We start from the raw sequence: 19502 nt of genomic DNA on the forward strand, positions 1-19502 counted from the left end.
TAATTCGCTACATGGGTTTCACTCTTGTAAAAGACACATAACTCTGTTACAAGAAAATAACGAGAAAATATCCTTTAGTTCTAGATTCTATCTTTATTATACTTAACGAAGTTTCTCGGAGCGTTTTACTTAGGTGTACTCGAACGGATACATTCGTAAACAAATTTTCTAACCTTTCTGCTCTTGTTGCTCAGACGTTCTTGAGTTCGTGCTGGGATTCTACTTGGTTCACGATCATACGATGACGCTTCTGAAGATGCTTTTTATCAAGTTGAAGACTTGATAGCCCCGGTTGATGGCTCCTTTGGTATAAAATGATTCTTGATAAATTCACTCAAAATGTTCGCTCGTAAATTGATCTCTCGTAAGGCTTGCAGACCGACCCGTCCGAAAACGCTTAATGTCCTTTAGTGTTGGTCTACCTCGAACGGTGTGTTCGTTTGTGTATGATTTCATCGCCCCAGAAATGATGGAATCCGTGCTAACGACAACAACTTCTGTAAATTCCATGTGCTGTACGCATGCACAGGTGACGCATGCGCTTTAGAGACCAGACGGCGATTTGTGACTGAACGAGGAAAAACAAGAAGATCTTTAAGATCTTATAACCGCGCTTTTAAATTTTAACTGTTTTCTTAGCTCTACAGTCGCAATGCAGGGCAGATTCCATTGATTACTGTAGACACATCACTTGATCAACACAAACTGTATTATTGCACCACCAGTCGTAGCCGTTGTGAAATCTCCGATGACGTAATCGTCTTAATCTGGAACTTTCATCGGGATATGTATGGGCATGATGATACAAACACTATTAACAACAATTTTCTCTCTTAAAAGTCAGGATTAAATTTAATTGTTTTTTCCCTTGAGTAAAGGGCTAGCCAAGAAGTCACACGAGTCACATAATTCAAGAATTGCGTCATCCACGGCTATCTTTAGTACAGTGGTTATTTCCCTACCAATGACGGAATCCTTGCATGTTCTGACAAGTTCTTTGCTTGGCTTGCAAATATTTAATTTTCCTTCCAATCTATGAACTCGCTGTGATGAAACAGCCAAAGAATTTACTTCATTTGCCTAAAACCACAAGAAATACTCGCAAAATTGCAAATAAATTAATGACCACCGCTTCTGGCGAAATAAACTTGCAAAGTAAACACGATCGTATTTTTCACGCAGCGAAAGTGAAAGCTGCAACGTCAACGCATTCCATGGCTGACGTAGTACCTTTTTTTTAGCGTATTTATTATTTCCCTTCGAATCCAACGCTTTGATAAAACCAAAGAAAATATATTTTACACACAAATAAAGAAAACAATATCCGTAACATTGTCCTTGTATTAATGTTTCAACAGCTTTTGGCGAGTAAACATCACAGGTTGCGTGACTCAAGATTTGGTCGAGAGGAAGTTTGGGTCTGGTCACCGACAAAACTAAACAAGAAGATCTTTAAGATCTTACAACCGCGCTTTTAAAAGTTAACTGTTTTAGTAGCATGAGTGACCCGAAGAAAAAAAAAACGAAAAAAAAAAATATCGGTTTTGAACCTATTTCCAGCAAATTTGGCACACTGGAAGCTGAGAAAATTACTCTATTTCCGGTCATCATTTTTCAGCTCTTTTCGTCATATCCCCCCCTCGGGAGGGTTTTGTAAAGTTAGCGAATTAGTTGCAAGCCACCGTGATGGCGATTGCTGTCGGCGAAATGTTTATCTGCTAAAAAATTGCGGCCAAATCTTTCGGAGATGGAAGTCAGGACATTTGTAAGGATACAGAAAGTAATTTGGGACCAGTTGCTGACTTGTAAGGCTGAAATTATCGAGAAGTAAGGTTTTTTTAACGTGAACGTAACGAAGGCCACGCGGTGAATAAATTATCGGCTCTTCTCACTGTCTCGTTCTGTTTTTTGTTTCGTTCTCTTTTGGAGTCCGCCGAGGTCATTTTTTCGTCTAAATAACTTGAGAAAAGTTCGGAAAAGATGTTCCTCTTGAATTTTTAGCTTTCAGGCAATAATCCTGGATTTTTTTGACCGAAACGTAGGTTCACTGGTTATGTTAATGTGTTTCGGTGGCTACGGGCGACCGTCGCTTCCTTTGTCGACTCACGCAATGAAGCTAGGTTACAAAAAAAATCTAATAATATTTAGTTCTGGTTTTGTTCGATTTCGTTGAAATTTTAATATGATGAAGCTGGATTGTTAACGAATAGATTTTAATACTGCCGATATGAGGTAGCTATTAACGCTAAAGTGATATATCGCTTCGATGTCAGGGTTTTGAAGAGATTTTTTTGCAACGTGTAGGTTCGGCGTGATTTTGTAATCTGAGATTTCTGTTGACCCTGAAGAAACAAGGTTTGGCGAGTAAACATTACCGATTGCGTAATTCAAAGTTGGCCGAGTGGAGATCTGCGTCTGGTCTCCGACAAAAAAAAAATAAAAAAAAAATAAACCAAGGGTAGAACATGAACCGCGCTCGGCCCATGGCCGCGCGGTTAACAAGAAGATCTGTTAGATCTTATAACCGCGCTTTTAAAATTTAACTGTTTGCTTAGCACTACCGTCGGAACGCAGTGCACATTCCAAAGCAGTCATTGATGATTCTTTTCTTACTGTAGACATCACATCACTTGATCAACACAAACTGTATTATTGCACCATCAGTGGTTGCCATTGACAAATCTCCGATGACGTAATGGTCTTAATCTTTGTAGAACTTTCTTCGGGATATGTATGGGCATGAGCGATATGAATGACACGATAATAACGCTATTAACAACAGCTTTCTTTCCTAAAAGTCATGATTAAATCTAATTGGTGTTTTCCACGAGTAAAGGGCTAGCAAAGTAGTCACACAAGTCACATATTTAATAATAAAACTCTATCCCGACCGATGTATCGATTTTGGTCACTCCAGTGACCACAGATTGAAAACGTGACAGAAAATTGGCGCTACTTTCGATTCTCACAAATTTGGACAGTGGGATGATCTCATCATTAGCCAATTATCAGTCCGGAATATCCCGATAAGTTAGGACATCTGTTATGTCACGAAACTCACGTTTCAACCAATGAGAATGCGTGTTTTGGTTGGAGTGTTGTGTTTCAAAACAAACCAAGAGATTCAAGATGGCGGACAAAGAGAGTCGCGAATACTCTCCAATGCCATGAATGCAGACCTTCGGGAGGTATAGATTTATCTCAAATTGAGTTAAATACTGTCCAAATTATAAAATAAAAGGAAAGTTTGTGTTCGCGTTCCATGTCACAGACAATTCTGCCCAGATAACGATTATCCTCGGACCGAAGGAAGCACCACAGAACGCAATGCGGGCCACGTTTGACGAGCTGCTGTTATCATTCTTTGGAAAGAGACCGTACAATCGGTAAGCATCTTTACTCTGCATTTTTCTAAGCACAGAAATGATCGATATGAGAATTGACGCTTTCCTCTTATCTAGGGATTATCGGGTCGAAATTGACAGCACTCGCGTGTTCTTATATGCCAGCAAAGATAAATTGTAGATGTCCGAAATGCTATACGTTTTGGCTAAATCGAGGAAATGAAATCATTATTTAGCAAATTTCACGAGTGAGAAATTCTTGTTCTTTTATACAAAATAAACTAAGCTAGAAAAAATGTATCCAAAATTTTAGTGCCGTCAGATGCAGGGATAGTCAAAAATTCTGTCGATATATTATTTGTAAATCTGAAATTTCTTCATTTTGGTATTTATTTCAAATATTTCTTGTATCTATTTGTTACTGTGCTAAAAGATATCATGTCTGATTTCCACATTTAAATTATGAAAACTTACATATAATTGCTAACTTTCACAAGTTATTTACCCAAAAATATCAAAATATATTTCCTGGACAGGTTGACAAGGGAGCATTCACAATCCATCCACATGTCCCAAGGTTTTATTATATATTTATTTAAAGTATACAAAACAAATTTAGTCTTGAAAGTGAAATCCATTTTATTTTATTCACTCTTTAGGTACTCTCGACCTTGAATTTGCCTCTTGGCAGAATGCAGGACCTGAAACAAATCACAAGCGCTTAGAAGATTATTACATTGCTTACAGATGTCAATATTATTACAAATGTATTTTTCGTGTTAACATATGAATTTATTTTGAATGTAGTTACCACATTAGTCTCATTAAATAAGAGATTGCCCTCAAGTGGTCTGATAACTCTTATGTTTTCTATTTTTTATTACATATTCTTAACCAAACTGATGTGTTTCCTGTTCACAACCAATTAATGTTTTTCATTAGTTTCACAATTAGTGATGTTCAACACTCGACACTACATTCTAAACTCTCGTACCTTTTCAGTCTCTGTGTTCATAAAAATTATTTTGCAAAAACATTACTTTCTGGTACATTCAAGCTTCATAGGGAGGTGAAAAGAATCATCATCTACTAGGTACAGCTGCTGTGTGTATAGTTTTTAAACAATGCCAAAAAAAAAAAGAGTACAATGCCCCCTACAAACCTTAACTTACATGTTTGCATGGCCCTCAACGTCTGGTAAATGAGCACAAACAAGCTCTCTACCCTTTGTGCCATTCCTTGGGATACTGATAACATCCATTTACAGGGAATCACTGCACTACCCCTGGCCTGTCTGTTTCGCTGCCACTTCTGTGTTGTAGGTGGTTTTCAACAGGCTGCTGGTTCTCCAGTGATAAAAATGGGGTGCACATTCGGTGAATCCACCAAAACAGAGACCTCCCAAATTTGTTTAATTTCGTCCGCGTACTTAGCGACGTCTTATTTCCTCTCTTTTCCCTTTGTTTTTTCCCCAAAAATTCGGCAAAGTGCCTCGAGCAATCGAGTATGCTCTTCCATGTACTTAAGCGAGAGAAATTGGAAACAACTGTCATAAAAATGAAGGAACGATGCATTACTCAAGCCTTATAACAACAGCGGTTCAGGTACACTTGTAACGCCTCAAATTCAAAGAGAGTTTACAAAATATCGACGTTGTTTACAACCATGTAATTTGGCATGATGAAACTTTAACAACACTAGAACCAGTAGAAATATACACAGCTCAATGAAAAATACGTGAATACTAGAAAATAACGCGTACACCGGCTTTACTAACCTTAATATTTGGCCACAAAATCGCGTCTACATCGTCGCTTGACACGAAAAAAACTCAAAGATTAGAAGACAGTCAAGGTTCTCCTACTACCAAAATGGCCGCTTATTCTCCTTCTCAACGTTTGGTCGCAAAAAGTCCTGGATAATGCTGGCCAGACTCTATGCGAGACTGGAAACAACATACTTTCTTTGTCCGCATAAAAGGTCCGCCATTTTCCCTGCTAACAATAGCTTCATGACGTCATGACTGTCCTAATTTATCGGGATATTCCGGACTGATTATAGGCCATCTTTCAGCTCTTTTCGTCATATCCCCGCCTCGGGAGAATTTTGTCAAGTTAGCTAATTTAGTTTGCAAGCCACCGTAATGGCGGTCACCGTCGACGAAATGTTTATTTGCTCAAAATTGGGGCAAAATCTTCCGGAGAAGGAAATCAGGATATTTGTAAGGATACAGAAAGTAATTTGGGGCCGGTTGCTGGCTTCTAAGGCTGAATTTATCCAGAAGTAAGCTGTATTTTCGTTTTCGTGCCGAAAGCCATGCGATGAAATGTTATCGGCTTGTTCTGCTGTCTTGGTCTGTTTTTCTCTTGGTCTTTCTTGTGGCCCGCCGAGGCCAGTCTTTCGTCTAAATGAGTTGAAAAAAGTTCGAAAAAGATGTTCCCATTCAAGTATAAGCTCTCAGGCGATAATTCTGGAGATTTTTGGCCGAAACGTTCGGCTTTGTTATGTTCGTGTTTTTCGGTTGCTATGGGCGACCGTTGCTTCCTTTGTTAGGTCAAGTCTGGGGAGTGAGGTCACAAAAAAATTCTAGTTAATTCTGGTTTTGTTCGATTTCGCTGAAATTTTAACACGATAAAGCTGGATTGTTAACGAATAGATTTACCGCGGCCGATGTGTGGTAGCTATTAACGCTGAAGTGTTATATCGCTTCGAAGTCAGGGTTTTGAAGAGATTTTTTTGCAACGTGTGGGTTCGGCGTGATTTTCTAATCGGAGGTTTTTGTTGACCCCGAAGGAAAAAATATCCGGAAAAGGTAATTTCATCGACTATTCAAAGGAATATGGATATGTATATGTTCCGAGCTAAATTTCTGCTGAAAAAATATAATTTTTGACGAACGCTGGGTTTTTAATTTTTTCCCGCGAAAGTCAGTATGGGAGATGAGATTTATGAATGTTTCAACAGCTTTTGGCGAGTAAACATCACAGGTTGCGCGACTCAAAATTTGGCCGAGTGGAAGCTTGGGTCTGGTCGCAGACAAATCTGCGAAAAAAAAAAAAACCACGGGTAAACCATGAACCGCGCTCGGCCCATGGCCGCGCGGTTAACAAGAAGATCTGTTAGATCTTATAACCGCGCTTTTAAAATTTAACTGTTTTCTTAGTACTACAGTCGCAACGCAGTGCATATTCCAAAGCAATCTTTGATGATTCATTGATTACTGTAGACATCACAGCACTTGATCAACACAAACTCTATTATCGCACCATCAGTCGTAGCCGTTGTGACATCTCCGATGACGTAATAGTCTTAATCTGGAACTTTCTTCGGGATATGTATGGGCATGAAGATACGAACACTATTACAAATCGCTTTCTTTCTTTAAAGTCACGATTAAATTTAGTTGTTTTTTTCCCTTGAGTTAAGGGTTAGCAAAGAAGTCAGACGAGTCACATAATTCAAGAATTGCGTTATCTACGGCTATCTTTAGTACGGTGGTTACTTCCCTATCAATGACGTAATCTTTGCACGTTCTGACACGTTCTTTGCTTGGCTTGCAAATATTTAATTTTCCTTCCGATCTATGAACTCGCTGCGATGAAACAGTCAAAGGATTTACTTCATTTGCCTAAAACCACAAGAAATACTCGCAAAATTACAAATAAATTAATGACCGTCCCTTCTGCCGAAATAAACTTGTAAAGTAAACACGATCTTATTTGTCACGTAGCGAAAGTGAAAGCTGCAACGTCAGCGCATTCCATGGCTGACGTAATACCTTTTTTCAGCGTATTTATTATTCCCTTTGAATGCAACGCTTTGGTAAAACGAAAAGAAAATATATTTTACCCACAAAAAAGAAAATAATATCCGTAAAATTGTCCGTGTATTTATGTTTTAACAGCTTCTGGCGGAAAAACATCACACGTTTCGTGACTCAAAGTTTGGCGGAGCGGAGGTCTGCGTCTGGTCACCGACAAAAAAAAAAAAATACACGGGTAAACCTAGAACCGCGCTCGGCCCATGGCCGCGCGGTTAATAATAAACCACGGGTAAACCTAGAACCGCGCTCGGCCCATAGCCGCACGGTTAAAAAAGAAATAAAAAAAAATAAACCACGGGTAAACCATGAACCGCGCTCGGCCCATGGCCGCGCGGTTAAAAAAAATAAGCCACGGTTAGAACATGAACCGCGCTCGGCCCATGGCCGCGCCGTTAAAAAAAAAAAAAAAAAACGGAGCCGAAATTTAAACCCAGGCCTCACTGCCAGGCGCCAAATTTGAAGCTTGGAGACACAAAATGTTTCATATTTTTCACTTTTTCCAATCTGATATGGTTTAAGGAATTGTAAATCCCTTTTCGTGAATTTTTAATGCCATCTCCAGTGAGAAAAGTTGCCTGATCTCAATGCTATTCCTGTTAACTTTCATTGAGGTCACTCAAGAGATTATCAAGGTAAGAGGTGAATCCCCCATATAGGTCCTCTAACTAAGGTAATCCCTCTTAAGTTACTTTTAGACACGGGACCCAGATCTTCTGAGGATGCTACTCGCGCGATGCATGGACAGTCGAAGCGACTTTCTCGAAACTACCTGAGACGAAATGGCGGGAACGCCATTTTATACGTTTTGATTTCGTTTCATAGCAGAGATGTTTTCTGCACTCTCAGCCGTCTTTTTGTTCGGCCGGGCTTTCGTTTGTTTTGTGCTCGTTTGGCTGCTCATTATTTGGCTGTTTATTCGGTTTTAAGGAGTTTTTAAGCAAACTTTAAAGGCAACGGCAACGAGTACAATGGTTGTGTATGCGTGCGTTATAATTCTTTGTTCATTTCTTTGCCGTTCGTTGTTTACAAAAGGTCGCAAAACAACAACGTGAAATAGCCACTTTCTGCATATTCGAGAGAACGTGAACTATGCGACGGCCAATTTTTCAAATTTCTTTTTCGAATTTTGACGCCGTCTTACATATTCTGGTTGGGATATTTCTGACAGTATACACAAACTGAATGAATCTAAATTCTCGCGAGATTCGAAAGCTGAATATTAAGTCGTTTTTTAATCGATGTTGCCTTTAGCGTTGCTGCCGTTGCTGCTTAAACCGCTTTTGCTACTTGGGCAGCGAACGTCTTCCCGCACTTTCGACCATCTGTTTGTTCGGTTGCCAAGCTTGTGTTTGGGCGTTTGTTTGATTTAATTTGCACTCGTTTGTTTACTCATTTCTCTGCCGTTCTTTCACTTGTTATTGTTTGTGCAGGGGACATCCGTCTCTTATTTTAACTCCTATTAAAGTTTCGAAATGTATTAAAACATACCGAGAGCCGAAACTCCTTTGCTTGTAGTCAAAATATCAGACATCCCCAAAGCGTTGGAGGTTTTCCTTTGCTTTGAAAAGCTTTTGAAACGAAACAAAATGAAACGAAACATAAACATATCCTCCCGGAAACATCCACGCAACGCGCGAGTAATATCCGCGCAAGAACTGAATAAAACGTCTAAAAATAACTTAAGAGGGATTACTGTAGTTAGAGGACCTATATGGGAGATTCAATCTCTTACCTTGATGATCTCTTGCGTCAGGACAATAAAGTTTTTCCCGCCCGTTGCGTGATCCTCATTGGTCAGTTCAAATTTCAGGCGCGCCAGCCGTATGCAAGGCTGTGATCAATTACTGAACGGACGCACGGCAACATGGAATCTATTGATAGTTGAAAATAGCGTTTTCTTAATTTTACGATGGCACCGAGATAAATCATTCTATTTGGTGCGGGTCCCAATACTCTGAGACTGGACAAATTTTTTTTTTCCTGAGCTTACTTTATTATTTCAATGTGCCGGGGGTCAATCAATATTCGATAATTAACATATTCATGAATAACAATTTGTCTGGCATGTTGATGAAGGAAATAACTTATTAACTGTACTGTAGCTTTGTTTATAAGCAGGAGAAAAGTCATTATATTTTAAAACACCTGCGTCTTTCAAGACGAAGGTAACAGCTCCAAGCTGGAGGTCCACTTTCGCATATATAAATTACAAAGAAGGAGCAAGAACTAGCTCATGTCAGAAAAAGTAAAAATAAAACTCATAATTGTCTCGGGTCAAACTCAGTTATCACCAGAGGGGCCCTTCTTGCCCAGCATATCAACGAGCCTAGATTTTTAGAAAAATGGCTTGCGTGCTTCAAAACAGGTTTTCTTTACTGTCCAGCTCTACTCCAATCAGTCTTGAAGACAGAAACTCTATGACTTCTATGTGACGTCTTTGTGTCTAAGGAAGACAATTAGGTAAGCCGTGAAAATAAGCCATTTGCCTGTAGGCAAAGACAGTTAATTTACGCGGACCTACAAGGCCTTTAAGTGAGAACTGTCACTGACTTATTGGCAGGTAACTTCTTAGGGGTTATCGTCAACCGTTAATTTTCGAGTGAATCTGCTCGTTGACTACTGCATCACAGCGCGGTTGTGAACTCTTTACAAGATGAAGTCTGTATCGTTTGCCTTCATTTCTTTCCTGGTTTTCTTTCAAGTCAGTGATGCTTCCAACATGGATCACCTTCAAGAATACATGCACACTAATCTCTTGCCTCCGAAGCCAAAAGGCCATCCTGCTGCATATACCCCTGAATTGACATTTGTATGTCCAGGAGAAGTTAAAATCGCTTGGCAAGTACGGCCGCCGTTCACCGTAGAACAAAATGCTAGTGATGGTCACTCGATTCACGGGATTTTCCACCAAGCCCTAGATTTCGCTTTGGAAAGGTGCTGCGCGCATTACAATGGAAAACGACCAATAATGCGATACCTAGCCGAGTCTGAAAACGCATCTGCGCTGCATGGCAATATTTTCTCGAGCGACGCAAACTTGGTTTTTCCTTTACAAGATGATTTGTTCATTGACAGAAGTAGGTGGTGCTATATCAACATACTGAACTCTCCTGGAGCAGTGTTGGTGCGGAGGGAAGACTCAACCAACAAAGGTGGTGAACTGTTTAAAGCTATTTTGGGAACATGGCCTATTGTGGTTTTGAGCCTTTTAATGTCCTCTTTGGCTGGAGTGTGCATCTGGATATTAGTAAGTTTTTAAACACGAAATTAAAGTAGTTGATATAGAAAAACCCACTTGAAAATTACCATATTGTTGATACAAAAATGGAAATGAGTCTATAATTTTTCCACTACGTCCTTATTTAAAAGAAATAATGTTGCTTTTCAGGGGGAAAAAGAATCGGGACTTTCGTTACTTGATTCAGTTCGATATGTCGAAAGGCAACTTTTCTCCAGCTTAAGCGAATCATTTTGTGCTAGAATCAACTCCAGGTCGACTTCAGTCACGACTGAAACAATTAACTAACCGATGAACAGGTGAAAAGAGGTCTCATCTTTCCACCCAACAAAAGTTTTGAAAAGTTCAAGCACAACCAAAAATTGATTTTAGAACCAATTTTTGCGAAATTCAACAATCATACTATTCAAGGTAAAAGCTAAATGTTTCCCCACTGGAAGTCAACGACTTATTGAGACTTTGACCATACAATTAAACCTCTATTTAGTGGACTCCTCTAATTTAATGATCAGTTGTCATGGTCACCAAAATATAGTCAGCACAATACCGTGAATAAGACGTATATTGCCTCAGGTCGTTTGATAACCACTAAAAATGTCACAGAAGTAATCGAAACTAGTAAAGGGTGCAAAACATGATCTGAAAATGTAAAAATTATGGTATGACGTTTACTTATGAAAAAAGAAAATTACTCTTACATTTAAACTCCTTGCGGTCATGTTTCGCCTTTCCCAGTGTTGAACATTGTTAAAGGATCATACATATTATATATTGTTCTTTATTAAAAGAACCAATCAGAATATTGGAAAGTTGTTGTATGCTCGACGGCTTTACACCCACGCTGCCATCTTAATCCCGCGCTATTATTTATTTTGTCTAAAGCGCAGCCGAAAATGATCGAAGTTTAGAAGAACAAAACACGCTTAATAATCATTTCGTTCGTGTCATTTCGTTCAGACGATCAACAAGAAATAAGTTTGGATTTCCTTTACCTGGGACTGAGAATCTGAAAACTTAGCGAAAGTAAAGGGTGTGTATTAATTACTTGCGGTTGCGAACACAGTGACGCAGTAACACAGTAACATACTAAGTCAAAAACTGCCGGCGCCTTACAAACGACTTATCCATGACGGAAACGAAACCGACAAACGGACTTCTAGCAGACCGACATTATTTGACTGACAATAGACGGGCCAAAAAACCGACCAATTTGACTAACAATAGACTGATCGAAACCGACCAATGACTGATGACAAACTTTACACGAGTCCTTCAGCCAATACCATCATGGCTAAACTGACCAATCACGTTCAACGGAACAGACTTATAACATCATCGACTGACAAACTCCATTCACTTGACTCTGAAGATGACTTCCGCTCAGGTTGTCGAAACGTCAGTCACCAACACCAGTTCTTTTCAGAACTACCCTCACCTGGACGATCACACGATGAGAACTAATGGGTTCAAACCATTTACTACAGTAACATACTGTAGCTGAAGCACGGGTGTCATGATATCTCAAGTAGACTTTTTTTGCTGCAAAGTAGCTTCCTTCCTGTTCTTAGTTGTAAGCTTTTTTTAGTTCTCTCTTACACCAACTCGTTTTATTTTTGAATTTAATAAAATTTCGCTCGCTGCTCCGATTTACAAGGTACTTAATTATGAATGCACGGTTCAAACAGTCTCGGAAGTTTTCTCTAGATAATGCGAACATGAAGTGACCGTTTGCTGTTCCTTTTAAAAAATATGAAGCCAAGAATGCATAGCCACATTTACATACATGTATACAGCCAAAATTTAAGTGTTAAATAATTCATATCAATGTACTCAATTTTTTTATTAACTGCATATTTATTTTCTTTTCTGGTGAAGGACACCAGAACCAATCCTACAGAGTTTAGCCGTCCCTTCTACCTTGGAGTGTTCGATGGCTTCTGGTGGGCCTTTGTTACAATGTCAACGGTTGGGTAAGTCTGCACTTCAATATGTTTCTGATTAAGAATAACTGAAAATATCCTTAAGAAGACCCGTGTAGGTCCTCTTGCAAAAGTGATTGTGAACATATGCCAAGCGAGGGCATCCAAAGATGATAACTTCTGACTGCATTTCGTGTTGCGATTCCATAGTGAACTAAATATTGGTACCTGGTCCGTTGATGTACTGAAAGGTATATGGCCTCGTTGCCCATCTATATCCCCCCTATAATAATCTAAGTAATCTTTAAAACGTTGTCTTTTGATATTTTTATATTTCCTTAAAAATGTAGATATGGCGACAAGACTCCAAAGTCTATAAGTGGCAGACTATTCTCCGTAGTGTGGATAATGACTGGTATCACAGTCTGTTCAATACTAACAGCCACACTTTCCAGTGCATTGACGAACGTCACGGTCAGTGTGGAGAGATATGAGGTGACCACGGGAAAAACGGTGAGTGGCAGACTTGAAATCATAATTTGTGGTTTCTATGTGGCAATTACTGACTAGTACATGTCGATATTTTTATCGCTGTTGGGTTTATGTAAACCCTTGTTCTTACCTTAAAAAATTTTAATTTCCTATTCTTAAGCAAAGATAGGCTATCAAGGTTGAGTTCCAGCGACCTTTCAGATAGTAAAACGGACCGTGCCATAGCAGTATTTGTACGGAAATTGTATACGTATGATAAAACGTATTTTTTAGTACCGTAAATCCTCGACTTAGCGCCCGGAACGCTTATTTCAAATTCAGGAGAAGACGGGGGGCCGCTTCTTCGAGGGGGGGCGCTTTTTTAATTTTTCCCAAATCGTGGCCTGACATGGTCATTTTTTTAATGCATCATGTGCGCGACAACAGCAACATAAGCTGTTTATCGACATAAAAGCTGATCTTTAAACTCGCGGCGCCGTTAGTACTTGTAATTTTTTTCCAAACTTAACGAGTTCACAAGCTGAAACAATGCACAAATCTAATATTAAACGACGAAAGCTATACGTCCTTTGTTGTCTCATTACTCGTCCACAAAATGGGGGGAGGGGAGGGGACCGGAGGGGGCGCTTATTCGAGGGGCGCTTATTTTAAATTTTGGCCGATAGGAGGGGCGCTTATTCGGAGGGGGCGCTTATTCGAGGGGGCGCTAACTCGAGGATTTACGGTATTTGCACCGATACTAGTTGATCTAAAGTAGGATTGGGTCAACAGACTATTTTGACAATTTTATGACGAACTTCCTTATTGGTGAGAGTACAGACGCACAACCAAGTCAAATTGAGCTTTAAAAGCAAGTGTTGGCTTCAGGCGAGAGAAAACGCTAGTTCATACAGTGTGAGAAAACTTAACCAAACCGCTCCCGAATATCAGGATCACGACCTTGTAAACACGATAAGTTCACAAAATATCATGCAAAGACTGAAGTAAAAATAGATGACATAAGCCAAGTTATGTATCAAACACAAGAGACAGTGTTTCATAACATTTCTAAACACTGAGAAGAGGCGAGTGACGTGCAGAGGAGTATTGTTTGATAAAATTTGAGACGCACTTTCTCTCATGTTGATAGTTCTTATTGATTGAATCTAAAATCAAATGAGGAGAAAAAAGGGACATAAAAAAGTAAAAACCTATGCTAATTGAAAAAAAAAAGTGATGTTTGTCTTTAGGGAACCGTTTACGGTCGTAGATGTAATTTGACAATCTTTCCTAAGAGACAATTCCAACATTATTTCACTCATTATTCTAGCTGGAATTCTAACCCTGCCTGTTAATATTTTTGTTCGTGCCTACCTCATTTCGAATCTTTGAATCGCTGAAAGTTGATAAGCTCGATTTCCGCCTCCCTCTCTGTAGGCTGCGAGCAGGTTCTCACTGCGCGTTGGGCAGTAGCCGTCGGCTCTCGCCTTGTGAGCCGAAGGCTTTGCTCGTGCAACCAACGGAGAGGCTCGCCAGCTATCCTCTCTGCTGGATTTCTCGTTCGTTCCTATTTGTCCTGAATAACTAAAAAATACTCAGGACCCCCATATACAAAGACTACAAATGTGTTCATTGGCATGTCATTCAAATTACTTACGCAGGTTGGCGCACGAAAGGAGAGTTTTGCCTTCAAACATGCTGTTAATCTTGGAATAAACGTCACGCGTAAGTCAGACAAAACACAACTTACAACATTTGAATTACTTTCGGTTGCCTTTTTATTGGTAATCAGTAGGGCCAGTTTCATAATTGAAAACGCAAAATAATGTCAAATTTTGTAATTATTGGTGTTCGATATAACAAATTCTTACTCATTTTGTAGATTTTAATGATCTGTATGAAGCGTACCATTTATTGGAAAATGGAAAAGTGGAAGGCATACTGGAAGAGATGTTTACGGCGATTGAGTTTATCAAAGGAAAAGCTGACTCGCGGCTGACGGTTGCACAAGTACTGGAGGAAAAACACGGATATGGTGCAGCAATAAAGAAAGAAGACTTCGACCCTAATGTGCGGGAGTGCCTGCCGAAGTTAATTGAGTTTGCCTCCTATGAGGTTTATTCCAATACAAGTAAATTTGTCAAGGTAAGGTTGCCACTGTAACGGTTGCCACCCCTGCTGTTTCCTCAGCTGCTGCGGCTGCTACCGCCTCTCCCACTGGCGCTGCTGTCTCTTACTATTACTACAACAATGACCATGCAGCTGACCTCGATCATTTTACGTATCAATTCACGGAACACAATACCAACAAGCAAAGGTCCATTTTATGGTATATGATGAATATCTTACGAGGTCTCCAATTCCATACAGCCAGATTTATTTCTAGGCCTTTTCGTTTCTTTGTGCACTGTTTGATTGTATTTTCTACTATGGGATGGTAAAGAAAATAAATATTTTCGGCCTCTTCTCGTCATGTTGTTTATATATATATCTACGAGCTTTCAACAAAAGTGTTTTTAAGGGAACTTTACTAAAACCACGAGTTTGGATCTTCTGGTGACCCACGAAAGTATCATTTATAAAATAATTTCTCCTCAGATGTGTAATCTCGTAATCTTTTGTTTTCAAGCGTTCATACACACCTATAAAGAACCTGCCAGGTACTGAACTGACTGATGGAGACCAGAAGCTATTCAACCAAAATTCATATTCATTTAAAGCAATGGCTGTCGGAGTTTCTTTTGCTTTGCTTGTGGTCACTGCTTGCGCTGTTGGGTTTGCGGGAGTCAGGTATCTGCGACGAAAGCGAGAGAAGAAGAAGAAGAAAGCAGTTGACTTGGAAGTTGGCAAAAAATAGGTAGAAAAATACTTCTATACACACCTAGTTCTTGTCATGTTGTTTTATTATATTTATTTTTGATGTTGTGCGATGTCAATGAAATAACCCTAACCGTAATAATTCCTTTAAGAAACAAGCGTTTTTCAAAATACGAGAGCTTTATTAGCAGTAATATTTTCATTGTTCCAAATAACCTGATGAACAACACCCCCATAAGATAATAGAGAAGATTGGTTTAACATGGACCTCGCGAGAAGGACTGGGATGAGAGGTCTGATGGGTTGTGGGGAATAGAGAAATTTCAATATTGTAATGTAATTGAATCTACAATCATGGACAAAAGTCTTGGGACAAATTTACACTTGTGGCGCTTTTTCACACGCGCCAAACAAACAGTCAAGCGTGAATTCAACTACACTTGCTCAGCCCCTCCCCCCACCCCACCTACAATGTTGGACATTTCTCCAGAGTTTCAACATTGATTGTATGGGGTGGGGGGGGGGGGGGGGGGGGCAGAAACGATTTTTGAAAAGGATAACAGTGTTTTTTCAAACTCCGTTTTTAAAACACAGATAATTCATGCAATGACGCAAGTCTCCTAAGGAATTTTGTCCACCATTGTAGTCTCGCATTTCGAGTTGAGAATTTCAAAAGTTCTTCAATTATTTGACTGAGCATCTAAGCTACAAGTAACTCGATGAAAGCTTGTTTTCAGATGTCTTCTGTCCCATGCATACAGACTTACAGAAGTAATTATATTATAATATGCAATCAAACCATGAGAAATTCAGTATTGTGCATGCATTATGATGGTAATGCAATTAATTTTTTATAATCCCCGCACGTTGACGAGGATAAGGGGATTTAAAAAACATGAGAAATCATTTATTCATTCCTCAAGGCCGCTGTTTGGTTCTCTTTATTTGTCCTTTAAACTTCGGCTCCATGTTACAAATATATTTCGAAAATGACTTATTGTTATTATTTTCTATCCTACAGGTTCAACGTATTTCATGGGATCGCCCTCCTCCCGATAATTCTACGTCATGAACAGTTTATTGCTCTGAACGTATGTAGAAAGGACTCTATACATTAAGGAACTGACGTTGGTTTGTTAAACATTTTAGATCCGAAAATGATTTTCAGGACCATTTGAGCTGTCAAGGGCCTAAGCATTTTTCAAATGGCAAAAAACAAAACAGCTTAGCATATAGTGTGATGAGCCAATGAGCACTCCAGATGTTGTTAAAACACTGAACTGTCGTAAAAGATGACCGATATTAAAGTGCCACTAACTCCCCCAAATTTTTTTCCTTTAATAACATCTACTAGTTTCCCTGATTACTTCAGCGAGAAAATTATCTCGATTGATAAAATCCTTGCGTTTCTACAAGCGTTTAAACGTGTAATTTCTATGTTCACGACCGCGCAAAGTGGGATCTGGGTCGGGCTACTAGTGACGTCACTTCGGGAACCGGGCTAAAATACTCAAGAGACTTTTGACTGAGCTTCGAGGGCAGTCAGAACATTTTCGGGGTATTTGAGATTCATATTTTATCAAAACTGGACAAGAACTTTAATTGAAAGAACTGTATCATCTAGCATTACAATTCGGAGTCTAGCTACGATTTGGACGGCTGCGAAGTACATATTTTTTCTCCATTTCGAAGTGCTGGTCGCCAGTCGAGATCGCCGCGTTGTATAATTGTATAAATGCCGGGATCGTCAATTTGCCGGTCCATTTGGGTTATACAGGTACAAAAAATGACTGAAGAGTTAGCTTACAGCTCTTAAAGGGTTATAAAGATGTCAATGAACACGAAGAGTTGGTAATTTGACTTTACGGAACGTGCAAATTTCGGAGTGACAAAACACTTTTACATTCAAATATTAATTTCCCCCGAAATACAAGTTAAAATGCGATGCAGTCGTGATCCACTCCTGCCTACTTCTCCAGATCATTGATTGAAAATAGTTTTAACATAAGAGATAAGCAGAGATGTCGGCAGACAATATTCGAAGGTGAGGTAACTTTTCGCTTCGTTATTGTCGCCCGACCGTAGAATGTGCACATTCAATTACTGTGTACGAACACGAGCTACACAAATTTGCATATTCCGTACTGGTGAAATCATGGAAAATCCTTCGACAAGATCTTGAACAGAGGTTCAGTATACTTTCAGTTAAATGAATACATTTCTACTTCACTGTTATTTTGAATGAAATGTCCATTTTACGCACGCTAATAACCTGGGAGTTCTCGACTTATTACTTAGCGTTTCGGTTGACTGACAAGCGCATTCTTCTTTAAGCACAACAATCTCCGTCGGTAGCTACGAGGTCGAATCTTAATCGTTTGTTTCACTTTCCTCACATATTTATAAATGCTTGATCCATTCTAAGTTTGTAATTTAGATGTATTTCGTTCCTCGAAGACGAAACTCCAAGAGCAAAACAATTTTGTATTCGGAATGACCATTGAGAAACACGGCCAGATTACAGGGGACCTCCGGCGTGCGTGTGTTTTTATTAAAATCCACAAATACATAGCTAGTTCACCAGTTCGAAGCCTCAACAATCTTCTTCGCGTCGTTGTAGAACGTAGGTTTAGTTTACTATTCGTTTAGACAAGTCAAGTCTCTATTTCAAAACGCGATGCGTTTAATTTACCGTGTAATTTCGCCACCTATAGTTTCGTCTGGGACTCGCGTCGGAGGATCGTTTGCGCTCGAAATAGTCAGATGGCTCCCAGCTTATCCCAAATTCGTGTCTTATGCAGTACCTTGACAATTTCAAGCTTTCCACTAGAGATAGAGAAGAATATACAGGCCATGAAAATCTCTAGGTTTTTACAGTAGCGGCGAACCCGAGATCGAAGAAATCCTCAATGGCTCCCGGCGTTAGCTTCGCACAGATCAGCCCACTTCTTTGGTCTTTTTCTCGTTTTTGGCACAGTTTCATCGAGATAGAGGTATTGAATGAAGAGGAATACTCTATTCTACGCATCCTGTATTGCTACAGCCTCCAACAACATATCTTCCTTGCATTCTGCAACGATTTTGACACACACTATCGCATGTTCGCATACATTCTTCTCAGAAACAAAATATTGTTATTCCCGAAGTGACGTCAAAGGCCAACTCGTCCCATTCTCCGCTATTCCTCGGTCTTGAACATGGAAAAGGGCAAATTTGCAAACTTTAAAAATTCTTAGAAAATTAACGAAAATAGTTAAAACGATAATTTTTTCGCAGTGGTGATCAGGAGAAAAATGAAATTTATATTAGCGAAAAAAAAATTTTGAGGTTAGTGGCACTTTAAAGTTCCTGTTAATTTAGAAACATGCATCGTCAGTAGCCTCGATTTCCTATTTAGCTCAACTGGAGCAATATATTCTCTTGGTCTCGCCTTAGAGAGTTCGATAAATTTTCGGATACCTTCCGATCGTCTTCAACAATCTTTGGAAGCCTTCTTCGGAAGTCCTCGGAAGTATTCGGGTCATTTTTGGAATCTTCGAGGATCCCCGGGCAATGGTCAGAAAAACTTTGCCCTCGAGGACCATACATTAACAATATGTACCTTTCTGAACTAATCACAATTCACTTACTTTGCCCTCTACTTTATCAATGTAAGAACCAGCAGCTGTTTCCAGTTAAAACCGTCCAAATGGACGCCGTGCATTAAAAAGCTTACCTTGAGTATTAGCAGAACAAAGAGAACTGTCTGAGCAAAAACAAAATAATAAAACAAAAAAAAAACATTCAGCAAGTGTTAAACTTGCCTCCTTAACTTGGGTTTTACGTGGGGTAAATTCTTCGCATTTTGATTCCAAGAATAATCTACCTATTTATAACCAACAGACCGTTAA

At 39.4% G+C, this 19502-nt stretch overlaps 1 protein-coding gene and 2 long non-coding RNA genes across 3 annotated transcripts; 2 read left to right on the forward strand and 1 right to left on the reverse strand.

The window, feature by feature from the left end:
- Positions 1 to 2841: 2841 nt before the first annotated feature.
- LOC149118147 (uncharacterized) lies at positions 2842 to 4190 on the forward strand. The gene is made up of 2 exons (XR_016207359.1): positions 2842 to 3386; positions 4004 to 4190. It is a non-coding gene; the product is annotated as an uncharacterized LOC149118147 (long non-coding RNA).
- On the reverse strand, positions 3909 to 5004 carry LOC149118148 (uncharacterized). The gene is made up of 2 exons (XR_016207364.1): positions 4517 to 5004; positions 3909 to 4045 (listed from the first exon to the last, which is right to left on the reverse strand). It is a non-coding gene; the product is annotated as an uncharacterized LOC149118148 (long non-coding RNA).
- A 4708-nt stretch (positions 5005 to 9712) lies between these two features.
- On the forward strand, positions 9713 to 18862 carry LOC110061232 (uncharacterized). Its single transcript, XM_089290145.1, has 7 exons — positions 9713 to 10414; positions 12281 to 12375; positions 12675 to 12837; positions 14457 to 14520; positions 14678 to 14940; positions 15425 to 15652; positions 16634 to 18862. The coding sequence occupies exons 1-6, from the start codon at positions 9821 to 9823 to the stop codon at positions 15650 to 15652; spliced, it is 1407 nt and encodes a 468-aa protein (XP_089146271.1). The 5' UTR covers positions 9713 to 9820; the 3' UTR covers positions 16634 to 18862.
- Positions 18863 to 19502: the final 640 nt, after the last annotated feature.

Source organism: Orbicella faveolata, unplaced genomic scaffold (assembly GCF_042242905.1).
Source record: "Orbicella faveolata isolate gen_17 unplaced genomic scaffold, um_ofav_v1 contig_1, whole genome shotgun sequence".
In the NCBI taxonomy this organism is placed as follows: Eukaryota; Metazoa; Cnidaria; class Anthozoa; order Scleractinia; family Merulinidae; genus Orbicella; species Orbicella faveolata.

Coding starts and splice junctions, on each gene's coding strand:
- LOC110061232 (XM_089290145.1), top strand. CDS start 9,821: ATGAAGTCTGTATCGTTTGCCTTCATTTCTTTCCTGGTTTTCTTTCAA. Junction 12,838..14,456: donor AGGTGACCACGGGAAAAACG/GTGAGTGGCAGA, acceptor TTACTTACGCAG/GTTGGCGCACGAAAGGAGAG. Junction 14,521..14,677: donor TCTTGGAATAAACGTCACGC/GTAAGTCAGACA, acceptor CTCATTTTGTAG/ATTTTAATGATCTGTATGAA.